Source organism: Schistosoma haematobium, chromosome 2, assembly GCF_000699445.3.
Source record: "Schistosoma haematobium chromosome 2, whole genome shotgun sequence".
Taxonomy (NCBI): Eukaryota; Metazoa; Platyhelminthes; class Trematoda; order Strigeidida; family Schistosomatidae; genus Schistosoma; species Schistosoma haematobium.
Window position 1 is genome coordinate 13864789 of NC_067197.1, and position 22462 is coordinate 13887250.

General features: G+C 32.9%; 1 protein-coding gene across 1 annotated transcript in view; it reads right to left on the minus strand.

Annotated features, from left to right (window-relative positions):
- Positions 1-3674: 3674 nt before the first annotated feature.
- The window catches only part of SOS2 (Son of sevenless 2), a 60245-nt gene continuing 41457 nt past the window's right edge, over positions 3675-22462 (minus strand). Inside the window, exons 14-19 of the mRNA XM_051214380.1 lie at positions 21341-21484; positions 14053-14235; positions 12640-13167; positions 10764-10901; positions 8724-9147; positions 3675-6699 (exon numbers count right to left, since the gene is read on the minus strand). Of these exons, the coding sequence (XP_051067544.1) occupies positions 6032-6699; positions 8724-9147; positions 10764-10901; positions 12640-13167; positions 14053-14235; positions 21341-21484 (2085 nt within the window). The 3' untranslated portion in view covers positions 3675-6031. The remainder of the gene's footprint in view (positions 6700-8723; positions 9148-10763; positions 10902-12639; positions 13168-14052; positions 14236-21340; positions 21485-22462) is intronic.

The following is a 22462-nucleotide window of genomic DNA, read 5'->3' on the forward strand; positions in this document are numbered from 1 at the left end:
ATGTAAGATGATTTTATATGATCATAACCTTGTTGAAATAGTTAATTTTAGTAATTAAATTTGAAAAAAAATGGGACTCCTCAGCAGTGCGCATCTACGATCCTGCAACCCGCGAGATTCGAATCTACAGCCTATCGGTCTCGTGCCAGGCGCTTAACCAACTAGGTCAGTGAGTCGGCATCTATACTAGGACGAAACGGCCGTCCAGTGCTTCCAGATTTTCCATAGTGGTCTAGCTTCAATTGAATAATGATTTCAATCTGTGAAATTTCTAAAATCTCCACAAACTCCTTCTAAAAAAAATGATTGAACAATACAAAGAAAATTTCTTTAAAGATCAACTTTGAATAGTCGATCGAATATTAAATATTATTATCCAATAACTAGTAAACTTTATAATATATATTTATTGCTGATACACCTTTCAAATTGTCTTCTATATTGGAATAAGTTAACAGAAATACTTATTAAGTAAGATAATAATAATAAGTAATGATAAGTAACTTGATAAAATGCATATAATACTCTCAAAAGAATCTGAAATAAAAAATAAGTTAGACATTAACACCGTTGGATGCCGGCTCAGTGGTCTAGTTGGTTAAGCGCCTGGCGCGAGACTCATAGGTCCTGTGTTCGAGTCCCGTGAGGTGGGGTCGTGGATGCGCACTGCTGAGGAGTCCCACAATAGGACGAAAAGGCTGTCCAGTGCTTACAAGTTTTCCATGGTGGTCTAGCTTTAATTGACTCATGATCTCAACTATTGAAATTACTACAATCTCCACAAAACCCCTTCTGATACTAAAAAATAAATGTTGAGTTTTGTTAATAGACAGATTTATATTGATAGTTGAATCCGTAAATCGATGTAAGCTAGACCATCATTGAAAAACTTGGAAACACTGAATGACCGTTTCATTCTAGTATGGAACTTTTCATCAATGCGCATACACGGTCTCATGCGGGACTTGAACCCAAGACATCTAATCTCACATGTGAACGGTTCACCTCTAAACCATTGAGCCGGTCGACATCTAATGGTGTTAATGTCTAACTTTAATAGATTCATGATCTTGCACAACTCTTCGTCCATTGTCTGAGGTGGGTAACCGTCTACACCCGACGAGAATTGGGCTACACTGATTATGGCTTCTCACTAGAACTCCAGAAAATCCATCCTGAAGCCAATTTATATTGATTCTATATTTTGTAGATCTAACTGAAGTGACCTTATTGAGAACTTGAATCAGTTGCATAATTCTGTAGTCAAAAAAACCCTGCAACTTTGAAACTTCATCCCTCTTCCAATGATTCATTTTTGCTTAGTTCTGTTTCGTTTTATTTAAAATTGTTCGGTTTATCCGGTTGTTGATATTCTTGATTGAGATTTGATCAGTTTTAGTTAGTATATGATCATCCGGTGTGAGTTGTCTCTATAGACTTTATGACACAAGTTGATATAAAATCGATGGGTCCGAGTTCCGGAGTGAGTATCAACTCTGGGATGCACGTACATCCAGATGGCGATATCCTGGATTCTACTGCTAGCTACTAACCATCCTTACCTAAAAATATCCCTTCAGTTAATTCGTAATCAATGAAAACAATTTGATAAAAATTAAATTCTAAAACTAAATGTTTATTTATTTAAAACATAGTTTTCGCGATGATTATTTGGTTTAATCATGACATAGAAAACTTATAAATAAAAGTTGGGTCGTGTCTAGTGATGGGATATAAGAATGGCATTTCTTTTTATTTAGGACCCGTCAGCTGAACGTTTTTGTTCACAATCAGAATCGAATCCAGTATCTGACTGCTTTAAATGTCAACGCATTATTCCGTAAAAGTACCAACGAAATGAAACTATGGACCCTAACAAATATTTCCCAGACTTTTCTTATTAAGTGAAAGCTGTTGGGATATTCAGAAAAATATCCCAAAAATTATCCTGCTAAGTCTAGTGCTATCCTTGGACTTGGAATGATGCCATCAATTTTTATTTCACGCGTCGTTTCCCTGCTGGTCAATATTTATTTAACGTGTCATTTTCCTGTTGGCCAAATATTGTACAAATGTTATTTTCTATTTTATGGTACGTTGTGGTCTGTCTGGTTGATATATAAACCGAGTATGTTTGAAATAAATGATTCATATCACAGAGGCTGAGACTTGTGTTCTGGACTTATTTGGCTGGGCTAGGCGGAAAGCAGGGCTAATCAGAACTCTAGACTGCTCGCACGTGTTTACGCGTCTTTGATCCAAACGATAAGTCACTGCTCTTTAATCGGTGGTCACAAGTTATAACAAAAGTTTACTTTCTTTATGATATAACCGGAAACAAAACATATTAAGCGACAGTAGAATTAGTTTATATCATGACTTACTGAAGAAAGTTAACAGTGAACTCTTGACTTTATTGGTGAAGTTTATCTCAGAGAACAAAAACCTGTTGGGATAAAGTTCTTTGTGACTGATTACAATCACATACCAGTAACGAATACAATCTATCTATGATATCGAATCATCTGCATGGTAGACAGCTAACAAGGGGTAAGAAAAAAACTTAAAATTCCGTTTGATTGCTCATTGTCTGATGAATCCGTTGGTGTATTTTACTTAACCATTAATCAAGCATATTTCACAGAAATTTTAGTTTTATATGGAATCTCTCTCCCAATTCATAAACTATTGTGATGTATGTTACAATTTAACTAAGAGTATGTTACTCAGGTTTTCGTCTAATTTACGTATACATTGTGATGGCTTCTGTACTGGTTTTCTACACGATTTATTAGTCTAAATAATAAAAGTACTCATTCCCACTCATTCAGTCTATTATGTTTAAATGAATCTGATGAGGGATTTATTGTTAGTTCGACAGAATCTCATCAACATTGAGATTTTACAATATAGCACTTAATTACTACCAACAAATTAACTCTTCAAGTATTCAATACAAAGCTACTAGGTCTTCCTAAGGTATCATAAATCATTCATGACATTGAACAATATTATTAATCCTGCCTTTACAATAAAAACTGGGATAAATGGCTAGAAAATATTGAGGTAAGAATACATGTTTTACAATTGATGGTTAGTTATAAACGATGAGATTGCATGATATTAATTTAATTCACTTTGGAGTAATACAACACATTAAAAATAAAGACATATTGCTGGTATATCCATACATCACGCGATAAACCAGATGTCATGAATCTGCTATCATGGCTGATTGTAAAGTACCGAATTATTGCAGTAATTATGATTAGAACAAGCAAACAAATAGCTTATGTACCAATCTATCTATGATGAGTAATCGAAAATCCACATTGAACATCATATTTTTGGTAGAGTTTAAAAAACCGAATCACTATAAGAATGTGGAAAATAAGAAAGTCACGCTATCAGTGAAGACTTATTAGTTGTATGCAATAATATAATAATGGTCTGAAGAGGTTACGAACTTCATCGATGCGACCGATTATCTTTAACAATATGTATGGAATTAATCAACTATGGATCGTTACAGAAAGGTACGTGTAGGATGATTGGAAATACATATTGCATGGAAAAATGAGAGATGACGTTAGTTGTTAACTATGTGACTGCCAACCTTTGGTTGCTATTAGGATTCATATAGTAACATGGGCAGATGTTTATTTGTTGATTCATGTTGTCATGAGGTTTGAATAATCCTACTGGGTTATTAATTCCGTTTATTGGACAAACTAACGTAGTAAAATTCTACAAGGTTAACTCAACAACCGAGCAAAGAATTATGTCCTAGCTATTAAATTACACTTTTCGTATGAGGGCTAGTGATACTAACCCGATTCTGAAATTGAAGAAAGGTTCAAACCGGAGGATCAACAATTGAAAGTCGACCGCTTTAACCATTAAGTAACTGTTCCATAAAGAAATACAATATTTAATTTTACCTAGAAGACATTGTTCATGAAATACAAAGCTCATACAGTAAAAAGACTGAAATAACGAATTCGTAAACACGTGCGTTGTATCCGTTGTTTAGTATTCATCAAAGAAAAAGATAACTGTCGCCAAGACAATCAGCGTGCCTACGTTATGTCTTTAGTATCTAAACGTTCAGTTTCCTGATGAAATTTCTCCATATTTGGTTTTTTCAAAAACAGTAATCGGTATATTTAATATATATAAGCATAGATTATACTAGTCAAATTACAGGTTTCTAGAAGTTATTACAAATTCAAATAACTTATACACCATAATAGTGAGATGTTTAAGTTAAGAGAAAAATTAAAATATTGGTTCTTTTCAAGAAACCAAAACAGGTCAGAATTAACTCTAAATCAGTAGACTGAATTGTCCATTTTAAACTTCTAGTTAGAGGAGAAATGAAGAGTGGTGAGAAAATCGGTATCTGTGTATTATGTATATGTAAAGCTTTTATATTATAGTTCACTTAGTAAATTGCAAATCAGAACAGATATAAAATATGAATATTACAGTTAGATTGTAAGCTGAACTTAGCTAAATATATATATGGGGACTTTGTTTTATTGGCAAACTGCAAAAAATTGTTCACAACCTCTATAAATCGGGATAAAAATTGCAAATGAAAAGTAAATAGACTACTAATAACTGACAAACACACATTCGTTTGACCGATAAACGTACAAAACGAAGATGAAAAAAGAATAATAAAAAGAAACAGATCGAAAAGGGAGAAAACAAAAAGCAAATCAAAGATTATTAGGAAATATAATTGAATAATAAGTAAAGAAAACAATAAGACAAGTATTTCAATTGTTCAGACAATAAAAGCATCATCATCATCAACATCATATACACATGTGTCTATTAGTTTTACAAATAAATAAACTTAAAAGTACGTATAACTCAATGACTTGATTTTTTTTGGACAACTCGAGTTGGTGCACATACAACATGCAATTCATAGAATAAAATGAAAATGCATTTATGTTAGAAATGAATCATCCACATTACAACACCGGTAGAAAAATGAAAATCGAAGTGAGTTACAAAATTGAAAAGCAGAGAAAACAATCATAAAGACAGCCAAAAATAAATCATAGAAATCTGAGATAACTGATCATATGTTTTTATGGTTTCAATGTTCTTTTTCCGATTTTTGTTTTGTTTTGTTTATCTTAACATGAAATTAACGATAATCAGGGTGTAGAAGAAAGAAAACATAACTGTACACTTGTTTCGACTGAGCATCGCGCCGTAGATTTACCAGTTACTGTATCAGTAAATCATAAGGAAAGTAAGATTTAACAAATATACTCATATTTGGTCACGTTCTAATTCTAGATCATCATGGTAAAATGAAACTATGGAGAGAAATATGAAGAGTACAACAAAGTAGTAGGAGTATTCACAGAATCGATAGCAACAAAAAATATATAAAGCAAGAAGAAAATGAGTCCAAGAGATAGAATAGATATGTGGAATAAAGTTTGGAATAATTTCGCAGTTGTTTTTTTTTTTTTAAAAAAAACAAGAATGTGTCTATGAGTGATTGATTCTGAACCATTTGTAACCTTATACGGGAAAAAGGAAGACGAGGGGGGGGGGAAGAAAAGTTTACACTAAATGCATATTAATGGTATACGAGTGAAGAGAAGAACCGAGAATGGAAAAACACAATATCTTAGTTGAAATTCCTTGTTAATGAAAAGAAGACAATGAATAATGCTTTAGAATGATAATGACAGTAAACAAAGAATTTAATTCACACGAACAGACATAAACTACATAGCTGAGATGAGATTACACTCTTAGTATGCATTAAATGTATAAAGTCAGTAAACAATAAGTAATATTGGATTCTGTACAAAGGTACATCAACCAAAGTTTCCAAATAGTACACAGTAAAAGAGGGAATCGATAAGAAGAACAGAAAAGTTATAATGGTAGCATCAGTGACAGTAAGGAATAGATTATAACTAGAGTGCATGATTCGAGAAGGAATGAATTTGTAGCATAAAAATAAGAAGCAATAATCAAACTATACAGCATATTGTCATGTATCAGGTGATCTGTTAATGTGATCGGATAATGTATTGCATAATGTAGTAGTAGTAGTAATAGTACTGGTATTATTGAAAGCATTTCTTCTTGGCGGTAATGGTGGTGCTGTTTCAACAATACTACACTCGGTGGTGGTGGTGGTAGTAGTAGTAGTATCTGGAGTGAATGTGACTGATTGAAAAAAATTCGAATGATTAGGAGAAGGCTCATCGGGAGATCGACTGTAGGTGACAGGAGCAGTTGTTGTTGTTGCTGCAGTCGAACGAATAGAGCAGTTTAATTTTGGAGGTAGAGGAGGTGGCGGTGGTGGTAAACACTTACAAGTTTCCATAGTTGAAAAGAAAGCACAGGAAGTATTCGATGAATGAAGAGAAGATGGTGGAGTAGGTATTCTGTGCAGAGTTGTACCAGTGGAATTTGGGGCTTTCGAATGTTTCCAACAATTACAACTTTGACGGCTTTGCCTAGGCGGTAATGGTGGAGGTGGTGGTTGATGCGAACAACCAACACATGAAGAAGGATAAGGAGTTGATGGCGGTGACAACCCAGCAGTAGCAGAGTAAGTGGTTACTCCAATCACTGAATTTGCTGCTTGATGACAGGGAGAAATTATCGGAGAAATGACATGACTGTCAGACATACTGTGTTGATGTTTAGCACCTGAGAAAAAGAAGTAAAAAGCAACAATATAACTTTTTGAACAATAGGATATCGTAAAGTCTAGGGCAAACGCAAGCTAGTCAAAGTTGCCACAACACAGTAACATGACGAGACGAAATCAATAAGATGAACAACAAACTAAGAAAAAAAGAAATAATGTAGTATAGAAACATGACTTCAATACGAACGTCAAGACAGTTCTATTGTTTGGAGCTGAAACAAGAACTACAACCATCATCAAAATGTACAAGTATTTATGAACAATTGTCTACTCAAGATACTCAGTGTTCATTGACCGGATATCATCAGCAACAACCTACTGTGGGAGAGAACAAACCAGATTCCAGTTGAAGAGGAAATCAGGAAATGTTGGAGGTGGATAGGACATACATTTCGAAAATTATCTATGTGCATTAAAAGGCAAACCCTAACTTATAATCCTGAAAAGAAATTGAAAACAGGAGGACCAAGAAACACACTGAGTCGGGAATTTGAAGCAGACACCAAAAGGATGAGTAGCGACCGGAAAGGACTGTCCATGACAGAGTTCGATGGAGAATACTGGTGATTGGTCTATGCTCCTTCACAAGGGGCAACAGGCATAAGTAAGCAATATGATGAAAAAAACTAAGCACTAAAAATATAATATAAAAAAGACAATCAAGACGTATGTGTATAACGGGATACTGAGAGTTAGATCTACAGGAAGATAAACAATAGAGGCATCTGCTCCACTATGACTGATTATGAAATGTATCATTCAAGGTTTTCAACTATTATTACTATTGAAAACCAAATAAAATATTCTGTCCAGTAAAGTAAACACAAAATGTGTTTTACATATATATTTAAACAAATAACATTTTATCAATACTAAACAATAATATTCGCTATCAAAATTTCTAAGACAAAACTCATGATCTTTTACCCTTTTATATACAGATCGACTTCATCAATTGAGAATTGAAATGTGACATATATGACAATGTTTTCTTAATGAAACTGCTTAACTCAAATGTGTATTAGTTATAATCATAAATAAACAATTGAGATAATGATTCATGGAAAAATTCATAGATTAGCATATTATGTAACACATAATATTTATTTTTAATCGGTAGCATGTTATATACTCAAGAATGATTAGAGACTAGTTCTTTTATAAGAGTATAAGACCGGGAAGTTTAGATTTCAAAGAAAAACGAACACACGAGTTTCTCAACTGAACCTTAGTTAAATACTTATCTACTATAATATATTAAATGCATTCAATATTAATCTATTTAAGTGTTATTAGATAGTAAATGTCAAGTCGTAAGTGAAAATAGTAAACCTGTCGATGGGTTTGTGAATGCATCATTGATTGAGAATCCTAAGGGTTATGCAATATCTGTTTAACCTCTGTTTATATTGACGTGCTACAGTGACACTTGTAGATAGGTTGAGAAAATACAGTATTACACAGATCCCCTTTGCTTATTAGTGACTATTAGGGGGGGGAACGCATGCAAATAATCACGGCGTAGTTAATCAATAATAAATCATGTTTACTGAAAACTTGAATCAATCTTTTGATGTACGCATCAAATTGTATACCAGTACACGTATAAAGAGTAAAAAGCTTGAAAAATATTCATACACTACTACCATTTACAGATTATGAAGCGTGTGAGAAAAACAAAATCTGAACTAATTCATTAAACGTTTGTTCTGGTTTTTTGAATAAATTTAGAAATATAGCTCGTGACAGTCATTCGAGAAAGATTTATACATGCACGGTATCTCTCTCTCTACTAAGAAATTATTTTGTTGTTAAGATAAAGTTCGCTTTATCTTTATTTCATTGGTTAACTTTTACAACTAATCATAATAAAACACTACAACATGCCAACACAACTGTTCATCATCATCTAGGTAGGTTTGATTATTGTCAGCAATTTTAACACATAACAATTTAGTAATTATAATACATAATTATAGACATACAAATATAAGTTAATGGATATTATAAATAATACACATACCTGATACAGTTGTATTGGATGTATGTGAAGATACAGAAAATGCATTGGGAATACGTAAATATTTACGTTCTTGTATTTCACTATGAGAATGTTTAGTACTGTTACTACCATTATTAACAATAGTTACACTGATTTGTGATGATGGTGACGATGACGAAGGATGATGACTAGATTTCTTTGATGAATTTTTATGTTCATTTGTACTATCGGTAGCAACACTGGTAGTGAATGGTGTAGATGACGATGATGATAACAATAACAGAGGTGATTTATTAGCAGTACTATTATTGGCATTAGCAGTAATATTAGGTGAATTTAGCAAATTATTAAACTGAAGTACAGACGGTACTGATATACGTTCTTTTAATGGAGCATTACTGAGTAATTGTGCAGCTTGTATTTCTTCTTTAGTCATATGACGTTCCTATGAAACACGACATAATAATAGTAATGATAACAATAATAATAAATAAGTTAATTATAAGTATGAACTTAGAAACATCCAGCTAAAAAGATTGTGGAAAAGTAAAACAAACAATATTCGGGAAGAAAGGTACTGTATCACGGAGGAACATCCTTGCTAATAATGTTTATAAAAGATTAACAATGCAACTTCATAAAAGCTTGAATAAGCTGCAACTCACTTATTTACTGATTTTACAACATTGGTATTTTATTGTCAACATCCCGACGAGAAGAATGGATGGTAACTGTTGGGATCCATTTATGGACTAATGTTATACATATATTCTTGTTGTATAACTATTCAGTATATATATATATATATATATATATATATTCGTCTTATAAGTTTTATTTTGACCTATAGACTATTATGATACGATTTACTATTCTTAAATTATACTCAGTTCATTAATTACAGTCTCTCACGTTTACAGTCAGCGTTTGACTTGAAATTGTACAAAAGTTATCTCCTATTTTATAGCGTGATGTGGTTCGTTTGGCTTGAATATAAACCAGGTATGTTTGAGATAAATTATTCACGCAGTGGAAGCTGGTATTGGTGTTCTGGACTCAGCTGAAAGGGCTAAGAGGACAAAGCACCAATAAGGACGCTAGACTCCTCATACCAATCCATACGTCATTGATTTGGCTCAGTGCTAAGATTGTATAAGTCGTATCCCGATTGGCGAATAAGTCACGTGATAATTAGCCGGGTTAAAGACATAACATCTACAACTGAAAAATTGGAAATGAAATTACGATCGTTTTCGGAATGAAATCCAGCATGTATATATATATATATATACCAACTCTGGGATGAAGGTTCATACAGTCGACGAGTTCCAAATAGGACGAAACATGCGTACTGTATTCCAATGCTAATCACGTTTTATCTGTTCTGTATTATTCATTTCGTTAGAGAAAGAAATCTAAAAACACCAATCGAAAAAATTTAAGCTGCAATGACGGCTAAGTGATTGGAAAAGTCGGTTATAAAATTAATGGGTCAAAAACATTGAACTTAGACTCCACCGAATTGTACTATTTGAGTTGATTATCTAAAGTGTGGAAAATTCAATGTGTAGCACAGAAATCTGTACATGGTAAAAATGCTTCACATTTACAAGATTTGTCATCAAATTAGAAGATGGGAATTCTGAAGGAAAAATCTTAGGAAACATGATGAATATTTTGCTAAAAGTGTAAAACATTTTGTGAATACAGAAAACTTGTTGATTTGTGTCGGGATTCGGTATGATATAAAGAGACTAGAGACCCATCACAAAGGATTTTCATTAAATTGGGCTCTAATATACAAAATATAAATAGATAGATATCAATGGAGACTATCCAGTGTCTGAATAAACTTGATTAGATTGATACATAGACCCACTGACCTACGGATCTCATATATAAGAAGTCTTCGACTTTTTTACATGAGATGATGGATAAGAAAATTTGATGAATCTGTCAAAACAATGCTCTAAGATGGAAAGAAAAAAAACAGTATTTCAACGCATGGCAATTAAATATTATAAGGGCAGTAGGAAAAGTCATACATTTCAAGAAATTTACCTCCGGTATAATTGGTTCATTCACCGTCTCAGTATCCCTTGGTTCATAAGACTCAGACAACTGATACATTTTACTTTCAAACTCTGCCTCAGATGAAACGCCAGCTAGTTCAAATGGATCAACATGTTCTAAAAATTCCTAGTAAAATAAAATTGAGAAAATAATTATGAAATGTTTTTTAGATATTTGCATACTAAAACATACATATATATGTTGCCTTTAACAAAGAAATACTCACTTATTTCGTACAAAAAAAATGTAACAATTGGTGACCAACTACATTCACCATTAAGATTGACTTCAATTGGAAACCAATGTCCTAGATGTTTTGAAATACTGAACACTTAAGTAATACTAAATATAGAACCACGAGCCAAATCGATGCAATATACAATCAAAATAAAGTAAACAATGACAGGCTGAATGTCAACAATAACCAATCAAGATCGAGGTATACAGGGAAAGCTGTGAGCCATATGTGGCGAAATTCGAACACTTCACTTTTACCGGAAGTTTGTGCTGATGATGTCGTTCAGAATGACGATGAAAGCTCCACGACAAAACCGTACAGCTCAGAGAACGAAATTTCATCGAAATCATCCACTTGAGCTACAAATCTCGTCAACCATCTCAATATCAATCCCAAGAATATTTTACAGTTCGTACACGTCTGTTCAAAATAGTATCATTTATCAACCTTATTATTCAATAACAAGCACAATGTCAGTTAACGTATATATTAGTGTGAACCATGGTATATATTTGGATTTAAAGCAAGGAAAATCAGATAAAAACATGCTCTTACGAACATTAAATTCAAGGCAAATAAATCTAGGCAAGAATTTTTTCACCCTATGAGTATTTTTCATGAAGGTTCCATTTAAATTTGAATAAAACTACAATTAAATATAACCCATTTCGATTACGTAACAAATTTATTTCAGTTTAAAGCACTACCCAGAGGTTGCTTAGAGAAAACACAATCAAACATTGATTTTTATTTATGTAAAATACGGTGAAATTCGAGGCAACGAAAGGGAATAACAGACGACTACACAACCGATTGCGTCTGCCTACTTTCATTGGATTGTTTGTTTACTTTTCAAGTAAAAACGTGAACGATTGAAAACATTGTTGTTTAAATCTAATTTTTTGAGGATTGCATAAGTGAATTACTATTCAACAAGAACTAAACGAAAATTGTAATCAAATTAATGAAATAACATAGTATATTAGTATAGTTTTAAAAAAAGGTCAACATAAACCACCAGTTACAAAGATAGGATTAATTTATCGTCAGGATGTGTTACGTCATATCTTAGTGTTTCGATTATAATTAAATCTTAAACAATGTAAAGTTGATTTGCGAAGTTTCCGTTTGATTTAAATGAAATATGATATATATATATATATATATATATATATATATATATATATATATATTCGTTTTAGCAGAACAAATCGGCGAGACTATAATCTATGGAGGAACCAATCAGATATAAGTTAACAGGTCTTGAATTTTGGCGCGAAATTTATTCACAACTAGCTAAATAGAGTTTTGGCACGTTCACGGTCAAAACCCTGAATCTAATTCCTAACCCCAACCATCAACTGTAAACCACAATTCCAATCCCTTACACTGGTTTATAACCATCATCTAGTCCTAATTAGTATGTAAACATTTTGAAGGTCACTCTAGCGTTGCTCAAAGGTCGTTCATAAATTATAATCTCACCAATAAATCTATTCAGAAGATATGTAACGAAATACTACTGGAAATGAATAGTAACAAGACAGAGATGAATGGAAACACAGTCTTTTTTTCTTTCGGAATAATATTCATTTAAAAAAGTAAAAATAACAAATCTTGACTTACTCGTATATTATCATCTACATTAAATGTATATGGAATACGTTGAAATGCTAAATAACGTTCAACAATATCAGCTAATTGACGATGTTTCCAACAATTAATCATTACATTACCAACATCATTTATAATTGTATCTGGATGACGTAAATCTAAGTGTATTAGACGTGTCATTACTCCAGCAGCTATATATGGAACACATGGATGACATGATTCACCAGAGGCATGTTGTTTTTCTAGTACGCGTATACGACGTTCATGTGATTTACTTGTTCCAGTTGAAAATGGCAAACCGAAACTAGCAAAATGACTATTGATTGAATTATTATTACTAGTAGTATTGTTAGTACTGTTGTTATGAATAGGATGATTTGCTGATAGATTTGAATCGATCATTGGATTGTTTTGATGTGATATTAATGATGATGATGATGATGAGCACGAAGAGGATGTTCGCTGACATTTCGGATTGTGAACACCTTCACGTCTTAGACGATCAACTATTTCACGATAATGTCGCATTCGACGAATAGCCTAAATTATTATTATTTGAACAAAAAAGGGTGAATTGAAGATAAAAACATATTAATGTTATAAGATAGTTAACTGATTTAATAAATTAGCATATGATTAAAGGCAGAATGTAAACGTAAGATTTTTTCTATATCGTCAACTTACGGTTTTGTAATCATACTAAATCTGAAATAGTTATACCGAAAATTTTCGAGCACAACAACAGACAACGAATCGCTTTAGTATACCATCAAGATCTCATGAATCCCAAGTTAAACAACATAATCAGGAAGCAAATAAAATTGTCAGTATGAGGTTGTAGAGATTGAATTCCGTTGAAATCGTAAACCGATCCTAAAAAGAACCGCTATTGGAAACCTAGAAGCACTAAATGACCGTCTCATTCAAGTATGGGACTCCTCAGTAGTGAGCACTCACGAACCGACCCATGGAAATTGAACCAAAGACCCTCAATTTCGCACGCTAACATCTAGATCAACAAACCGACATCCAACGGTGTCTTTGAAAAGTATTGCTATTCAAAAGAGACCAAATGAGCCATATATTCGGGATCTAACCGTTGATTCCACTCAATCTGCGCACACGATGAGACCATCAAGTGAGAAACTACGATGTATGAAGTCAACTAACGGAAAGATGATTCATTGATACCTACATTGTACGACAATCAGACTTCACTAAAATCCGAAAAATATTGATGACTAAACTACCTTACTTCTCAGCTTACATCATAAACGTCGTGTCACGCATTTATTTACAACAGAAGAGGAAGATAAAATTAAATGGTCTAATTATTCTTTTCGGTAGCAAACATGCAACAGGTTAAATAAAAAATCTGTCTATCGTTGTTGGGTAATACAAAACGAACTATATATATTTGATTACCTGAAATGACTTCCTCAAGCGATACACGGCTGCACTAATCAATGCTGATTTGGCTTCCTGACTTCCTTGTAAATTATTCATATGCTCCATAATTAACATCAAGTCGATAACACGTTGGATGCCAACTATTCGATCATCTGGGTGTGCTTCACTAAGTATCGAATAGATTAACCAACTGCGAAACTATATACAATTGTTTTCAAGAAACGGGAACGATACAGAAATATAATAATAGTATTTGTCATTATCATCATTATTATAATAATGGAGTAAAATGAATTAACTAGTATTTCATTTGTATAGAATGAGACTCCAAATGCTCTAGTAAGGCCGAGAGTAGGGAGAGTCCTCACTTCCCTCGAGACGCTATCAACCAGTGTATAACCACTACCAAGTAAGTACCATTCATTGCTTTATCGCAGAAGGGGTTTGTTTACAAAATTAAGTGGATGAAATGCAAATGACCTACGCTTAACTGGGTTGGTGTGTATAGAGGATCCACCTTGGGATGGAAAGTTGGAAAAACCCAATGGAAAACCAATGCTGCACATTGGCTATAGAATCCTGAAGGAACAAATGACGTATGAACCTATTGTTGGTCACCGGCTACAATGGGACTGCATCTCTTTACATTGCTCCACTGTCTTGTGGATTAGACTTGTAGATAGAAGGGTCAAGATGTGGTCTCCTAAGAAAACCACCTACTTCGATTTGGGCATCCGAGCAGTACTCCAGCCCTCACACAAAACAATTGGTTTGTGCGGTGCACATATATTTGTTTCCTTCTTGTATCAATGTTTATGTGTTTAAACTAATATAAGTAGATAAAACAAAGCATTCTAAAATTGGATGAATTAAAAACATTAAAACAAATTTATTCGTGACTTCGCGGCATAATTATTTCATTGACTATTTCACCTGACCTACCAATTGAGAAAATGCAAACTGACTGATTGAAGACAGTGCAATGACTGCTATCTGTGATTGGAAAAAGCCCTTAAATCAGTAGCAATTGCGCAAAACCCACTGTTTTCTTGTGAATCTTGAATCCAAAGATTAGAACTACATATTTCACAAGTTTATTCGGTGATTGAGTAGCTCAAAGTTCTTAAACCCATCACATCCCTGAGTCATATAGATTTAAAGACATTGAGGAATCTGTCGACTTAAGAAGTCTATAAAAAATAAATTATTGGAAACAAATTAATCCCTTACAATAGTTTAATATACTTGTTGTAGACGGTTGATAACAGTTAACACCAAGTATCGATTTGGAGTTTGCCAATTATTAAGTCATCCAAATGGTGAGCATACAAATCTGAGTGGAGATCTTTCAATATCTTGGTACCATAGGTTTAACAGTGAAGTTAGACGCACTATACCAAATAAACACGATATTTCAAGTAGTGAAGTAGCTAATCTTTGCTGACTAAAGTAGTTGAGACATATATTACCTACGCAAGACCATAACCTAACCTGACGCGATATGTTAGTTGGTGTAGTAGTCCAGAAGAAAGTTAAGGGTGGTCAAACCATGAATTCACTCTGTTCGGTTAGGTGTAGACTACATAGTTGGGGTCAGTGTGATTATTGTAACCAATGGATAACATAGATCAGAATCGGTCATAGTAGCGCAGCATACACTCCGTGAATTGCTTTATATCTTGAGTTTTAAAATTATCCCGTTGTAACAAATGTTTTCCAACAACACCAATAAATAGTAATATCGCTACTAGTATTAATACTCAGTCACTTGGCTTAATAATTTCAGTTCTCTTTGCTAATGTCAACTTGAACCCACATATGTTTCACATACATACGCTGCTTTATGATGAACTGACTGACTTAAGTAAACTTTTATATGAAATCAGTGGTATTTAATTGTCCCAAGTTTACAATATGGGTAAATGGGTTGAGAATAATTAGCCTAGAGTCGATCGAATAAGTCAAAGCTGAAAAAGCTAAATTACGATTCATCCAAATCGAACATCAGATAGTATAACAGTAACAGCTTGAAAGACGATCCATATACTTTACTATCGACTATCTGTAAATGAACTAACATCAATTTTACATCGTATAAGTATTAAAGGCTTCAGTGTACATGAAACACGTTACGTCCATTATTTACTGTAAATCATTGAGGGCTAAGTGGTAGTCAGTCAGCCATGACTTAAGTTTATATATGTTATTTGAAGGTTGTAGGCCATGTTGGATAAAAGAAAACAAGCAACGTGTATTATATACATTACCTTTTTAATAAACAGCATGATATTAAGATATCTTCTATACTTTCCAAAAATTAGTCAATATTAAAATGTGTATAAACTTGATGTCAATTATTCAGAATAACAAAGTAATTGATAACTAGTAGTATTGTAACAAATTTGGATTTTTTTTCCCTAACGTCTATCCCTCCCAGTTTACTTTATTCCTGATGATAAATACAGTACATATTATTTCTTAATTTATTTTCCAACTTTATTTACTATTCCAATTGTAAATATTAACCAGTGAGTATGTAAATTGAATTCGCATTTTTTTAAAAAACCATGTTTACAACCTATAGAATAATAGTTGTTATCTTCTCAAAAATGCTACTCATAGTTTGATTTGGCACAAATAAACAATAAAAAAATAATAATAAAATGACCAATCAATGGAGAATAACAACACTTATCCACACACACACACACAATCATATTTTCAGAGGATATGAAAGCAGTTGTTTTAATTAATTAATTAATTAATTAAAAGAAACATAATATACAATCATTTTCAAATTTCACTAATAGTTTATATTTTGGTGAATGTTACCATTAAACTAAGCCATTGTTAGAAAAATAAATTTGTCAACATATAATGTTAGGCCGTCCAATGCTTCCAGGTTTTCCATGGTACGGCCGAGAGTGGGGAGAGTCAGCTCTCCCTCTCGAAATGCTCTCACATGGCCACGCGTATATAAACTCTGCCAGGGAAGTCCTACTCACTGCTTTCTCATGGCGGGAGTGTTGTTTACGGATTGAGAGGACGAAAAGCAAACGTCCGGCGCTTTAGCCGGATTCCAAACCAATGGTGCACATGGGCTCCAGTATCCCGAAGGAACAAATGGCGTATGAACCAATTGTTGGTCACCGGCTATCATGGGACTGCATCTCCTCACGATGCTCCACTGCCTTGTGAATTAGACCTTCAGGTCGAAGGCTCCGGGTGTGGCCTCCTAAGAAAACCACCTACTTCGGTTTGGGCACCCGGGCAGTATCACAGCCCTCACACACATCGAATGAGATTTGTGTGGCGCATATGTATTTGGTGCCTCCTTGTACCAATATCTATGTGTTAAAATAAATAAATAAATAAAAGGTTTTCCATGGTGGTCTAGGTTTAATTGACTCATGATCTTAACCATTGAAATTAACTAATATTATTGTTATCATGCTTACGGAGAGACCCGAAAGTATTTCGCCCAAGCCTGTGTACGGGAGATAAAGTGGTTGTATGTATAACACTCTAAATTACGGAGAAACACCTCTTCCACACTCCTATATTTCAAATATATTTTTTAAATATGATATCAGTTCATGGTAAGAACAATCTAATTAGAAGTAAATCGAATGTGTTAGTTCATGCAAATTATCTTTGTATCATAGTACAAAGATGATTTGCATAAATAAGAAAGATATAAATAAATTAAAAAAAAGAATTTACAAATTATGATGATGTGGTACGATTTTTTAAATTTATGATCAATTAGCGTTAAAAATAAATATTCCCATAGATCAATGGAAACAAAGATGTGTGTGCGCTACAGTAGTATATCATCACAAACGATGTATAATTAATGAGATGATTTAAAGTATTCAAATATATCCGAAACAATAGTAGGTTTAACACCACCACCACCAGCACCACTAACAACAACAACTACTACTACTATCAATGAATACACACTGAGGTCACATGACAGGAAATCACTGTTCATATTATTATTATTATTATTATTATTATTATTATTATTATTATTATGTGGACTTGGAATAAGTATCGTATGATAAAGACGAAGGTTGTATAGTTAAACTATGTAGGATTAATAAACTTCTAAGTAGTAATAAAGAATTTAATGTGAAATATTTTTTTGAATATTGATTTATTTGTGTTATTGTTTCGTTAAAACGAAAAACTCACATATTTTTGAACATGAAAAAGTGGTCAAAGTAAAGACGAGCTACAATGATTCTTAAAACGACTGATTTAATTTGAAGTTACTTTTCAATAAACAGTCAGTATAAATCAAAAGTATTTCATAATAGAAACACTAAAACTTGTAAGAAATTAGAGTCTTTTTTTTAGGATATTGACTCATTTCTCAAGGTTTATTATCAGTTTTCTTGTCCCAAGATTGTAGATATAGTTTTACAGAAAATTCATCATCACTTATTAAAAGACTAGTATTAGTAAATTTGTGGGACGGTTACGAAGAACTATCGCAGTCAACGACATCACGGTGATATGAAAATGTCAAGAGCATTCCTACCTCACCCATTTGCTTATAACCACTGGTGAAATGATTTCTTTGGAAGTTTACTATAAAAAGAGTGAACTGAAACAAAATTTGATCGACTCACGTAGTAAGTAGTAAGATCTATTCATACGAAAGTGAACACTTTTTACATTTAGTAATTTCATTTTAGCACATTACGACGAAGATTTCTTTCCAAAAAATTTAAACATTATGAGCATTATACATAGTTGCTCTTAACGCACATTTTGTGATGAAGATAAAAGTTGTCTAATTTAGAATTTCGCGTAGAATCTTGAAAAACGTTTTCATGATTCTGATTGACATTTCCTTATGATGTTCCTCTACTGAACAAAGTTATCAACGTGGAGACATATATGTGTGTATGATACACTTACTCAGTACAGACTTATACGGTATGCTGAAAACTAACAACTCTGATGAATGAAACAATGAGCTACAGTTTATTATGGTAGTGAATTGTCATATTAGTTATAGCAATCCAGCTAATATATGGTAAATTTACTTTCTTCAGTATCGGGAATAGGGAAGTAACAATTAAAGTTACACAGTGTGGTCTTAAGTCGAGTACTTACTTTTGCGCTTAGTAAATGAGCTAGACAAAAATTGAAGTAATGGATTTAAAGGAGAGATTTCCATGAATTTAAAATTGCGAACCCGTGTATACAAAATGTTGGCCTTGGAAGCCCAATCAAAAGGAAACATCAGAATTTGCAATTTTATTCTTTAACACTGCAAGTGAAATTTACGATTCATCGTAACTCGGAGGTCAGAAATACAATTGAAGCTATTACGCGAATGTCCAACACTTAACTGCGTTGGTGTGTATAGAGGATCCACCTTGGGATGGAAAGTTGGAAAAACCCAATGGAAAACCAATGCTGCACATTGGCTATAGAATCCTGAAGGAACAAATGACGTACAAACCTATTGTTGGTCACCGGCTACAATGGGACTGCATCTCTTTACATTGCTCCACTGTCTTGTGGATTAGACCTGTAGGTAGGAGGCTTGAGGTGTGGTCTCCTAAGAAAACCACCTACTTCGATTTGGACACCCGGGCAGTACCCTAGCCCATATATAAACGATAACTGCTTGTGTTACACGTATATATTTTAGTACCTCTTTGAATCAATGTTTATGTGTTTAAATAAATAGATGAGTAAGAATATGTTCAAGCATCAATTGAGCCAACAAAATATTAATAATTGCTAGCAAACACCAAACGTAGGTCAAAATCAATTTTCTGGATTACCACGTAAACGATATCGACTTATCGAGTGTAGTAATCATGTTGAAACTAATGGCACTATAGATTATGATAAACATTAAGATTCATCAACCAATTAGTTCACAGATAAGTAACTAAAACTGGATTAACAAACAAATATATCGTGTAACACAGTACAATACAACCTTATGAAATAAGATATATTAATTAAACAAATTAAATAATTACTCTTAAATTATTGACAATCTTAAAAGAATACTTATTTTAGTAATTTTAAAAGAAAGAAAAAATGACTATTGTAAATTAAGAAATCGGCATTGAATTCAGTTAGTCAAACGAATAAAAAACAACTAACGTCTATGAAACAAAGATGCAACATTTTAACTACAATTTATTTAATAATAAAAAGTAGAATAAACAATGATGTTAATCAATTTATCTTCTTTCATAATAAAATTCATTATTCAATAATTGTTTTTATTGAAAGCAATCGAAGAAGGAAAATGGAAGTTAATTGTAAATCATACAAAATGAATAAATGCTAACATTAAATAGAAATAATTTCGCGAAACTGATGAGGGAAAATAGAAAATCCTTATTGTGATGAGAAAAAATAAACTGAAAACTGAACTGAAACTTTTTACATTAAAATTTGTGTTCATAGAAGATACTTCAATCTGTTGATGCCTTTATCAAGACTTTATTTTTATTCATTTATTTAAACATATAAGCATTGATACAAGAAGGAAACAAATATATGTGCACCGCACAAACCAATTGTTTTGTGTGAGGGCTGGAGTACTGCTCGGGTGTCCAAATCGAAGTAGGTGGTTTTCTTAGGAGACCACATCTTGACCCTTCTATCTACAAGCCTAATCCACAAGACAGTGGAGCAATGTAAAGAGATGCAGCCCCATTGTAGCCGGTGACCAACAATAGGTTTGTACGTCATTTGTTCCTTCAGGATTCTATAGCCAATGTGCACCATTAGTTTTCCATTGGGTTTTTTCAACTTTCCATCCCAAGGTGAATCCTCTCTATATACCAACCCAGTTAAGCGTAGGTCATTTGCATTTCATCCACTTAATTTTGTAAACAAACTCCTTCTGCGACAAAACAATGAATGGTACTTATTTGGCAGTGGTTATACACTAGTTGATAGCGTCTCGAGGGAAGTGAGGACTCTCCCTACTCTCGGTCGCACCAGGGCATAATGTTATCTGTGCAGTTCTACTCCACATACATACAAACATGTCCAACAAGAAAACAATCGAATAGGTAATTAGTTCGTGGAATGTCAAACCAAAAACTAGTTACTTCTAGAAGACATGAATGAAACACGAATATTCATAACACGCTAAATTATATTAGTTGATATTTCACCTCAAACTGTGACTTGATCAAGACTTTTTCAATAGGTTAATGGTATTGTTCTGGTATGTCTATCAAGAACATAGTAGAAACATATTAAGGGAAAAAATAGTTATAATTAACGATAAATATATTTAAACACTTACACGATTTGAAAATGACTTTGATTTATTCAGATTAGGTACAGCATTACCAGTGCGATCGCGACTTTCAACTTCCCAAAATGGTATACGTCGATATAATTCCCATTCATATAATGTAACCTGTTCAGCCAATTTGAAAGGATGAATCTATTAAAAACAAAGATTAATAGAAAGTAATTAATGAGAAACACACAAACAGATTTAAAGAAAATATATAATTCAGACAAAATACATGAATTTACTATTGGCCTAAATAATGAGTTATCTTATTCAGAGTTTTCAAGCACTGGCTTTCGTATAAATCCTACCAACTATGATTACCTGTACTAGTAGTTGAGCTAACTGCGGGTGTAGATAAGTTCAAATGACCCAATACCTCGAATTATCACATTACAAAAACATTATCTACATACCGTACTTTGCAACTCAATAGTAGTGTTTTAATGCTCAAAATGAGCAAGATATAATAGAATCTGAACTCATATAAGCATTACCAATCTTAAAATGTATTAGGTAATCGGTTAATGTATATCTACTTGAAAATATAATTAATGAATCAGTTTGGGAAGAAGTAACTGACAGAAGACAATCTTTCATAATGCTCATCTCCGACAATACTGTTTAATAAGTCTGTGCATAGAAATGGCACAAAACTCATAATCATTAAGCTTGACATAGTCACATGTCATAACAGTTCATACGTTGAAGCATTTCATAAACTCTAGAATCTGGACAAACGGCGAACGTTGAAAGATAATAAATTACATCATAATTTTCATTTTATTTATATTCGCCATAGATCTATTTAATAAATAATTAACATAGAAAATATGTCACTACATACTATCTAATTGGCACTTTCAGTAGATTTTAAAGTCTCTGACATTAATGAATTATCTATGGCCTTTCCTAATAAAAATGAATGAGTATACACAGAAAAGTAAGTAGAGTAGTAAAAATAGTTACAGTATTAGTATAGTAGTAGGAGAAAAAACCAGAACTACGCTATGATTCCAAAACTCAAGATCTCAAGGAAGTCAAAAAGTGAATTAGTGCTGCCTCATTGTGATGAATTCTGACATATGTCACTCAACGTTTTCAACCATTAATTATAATAAGAAAAAT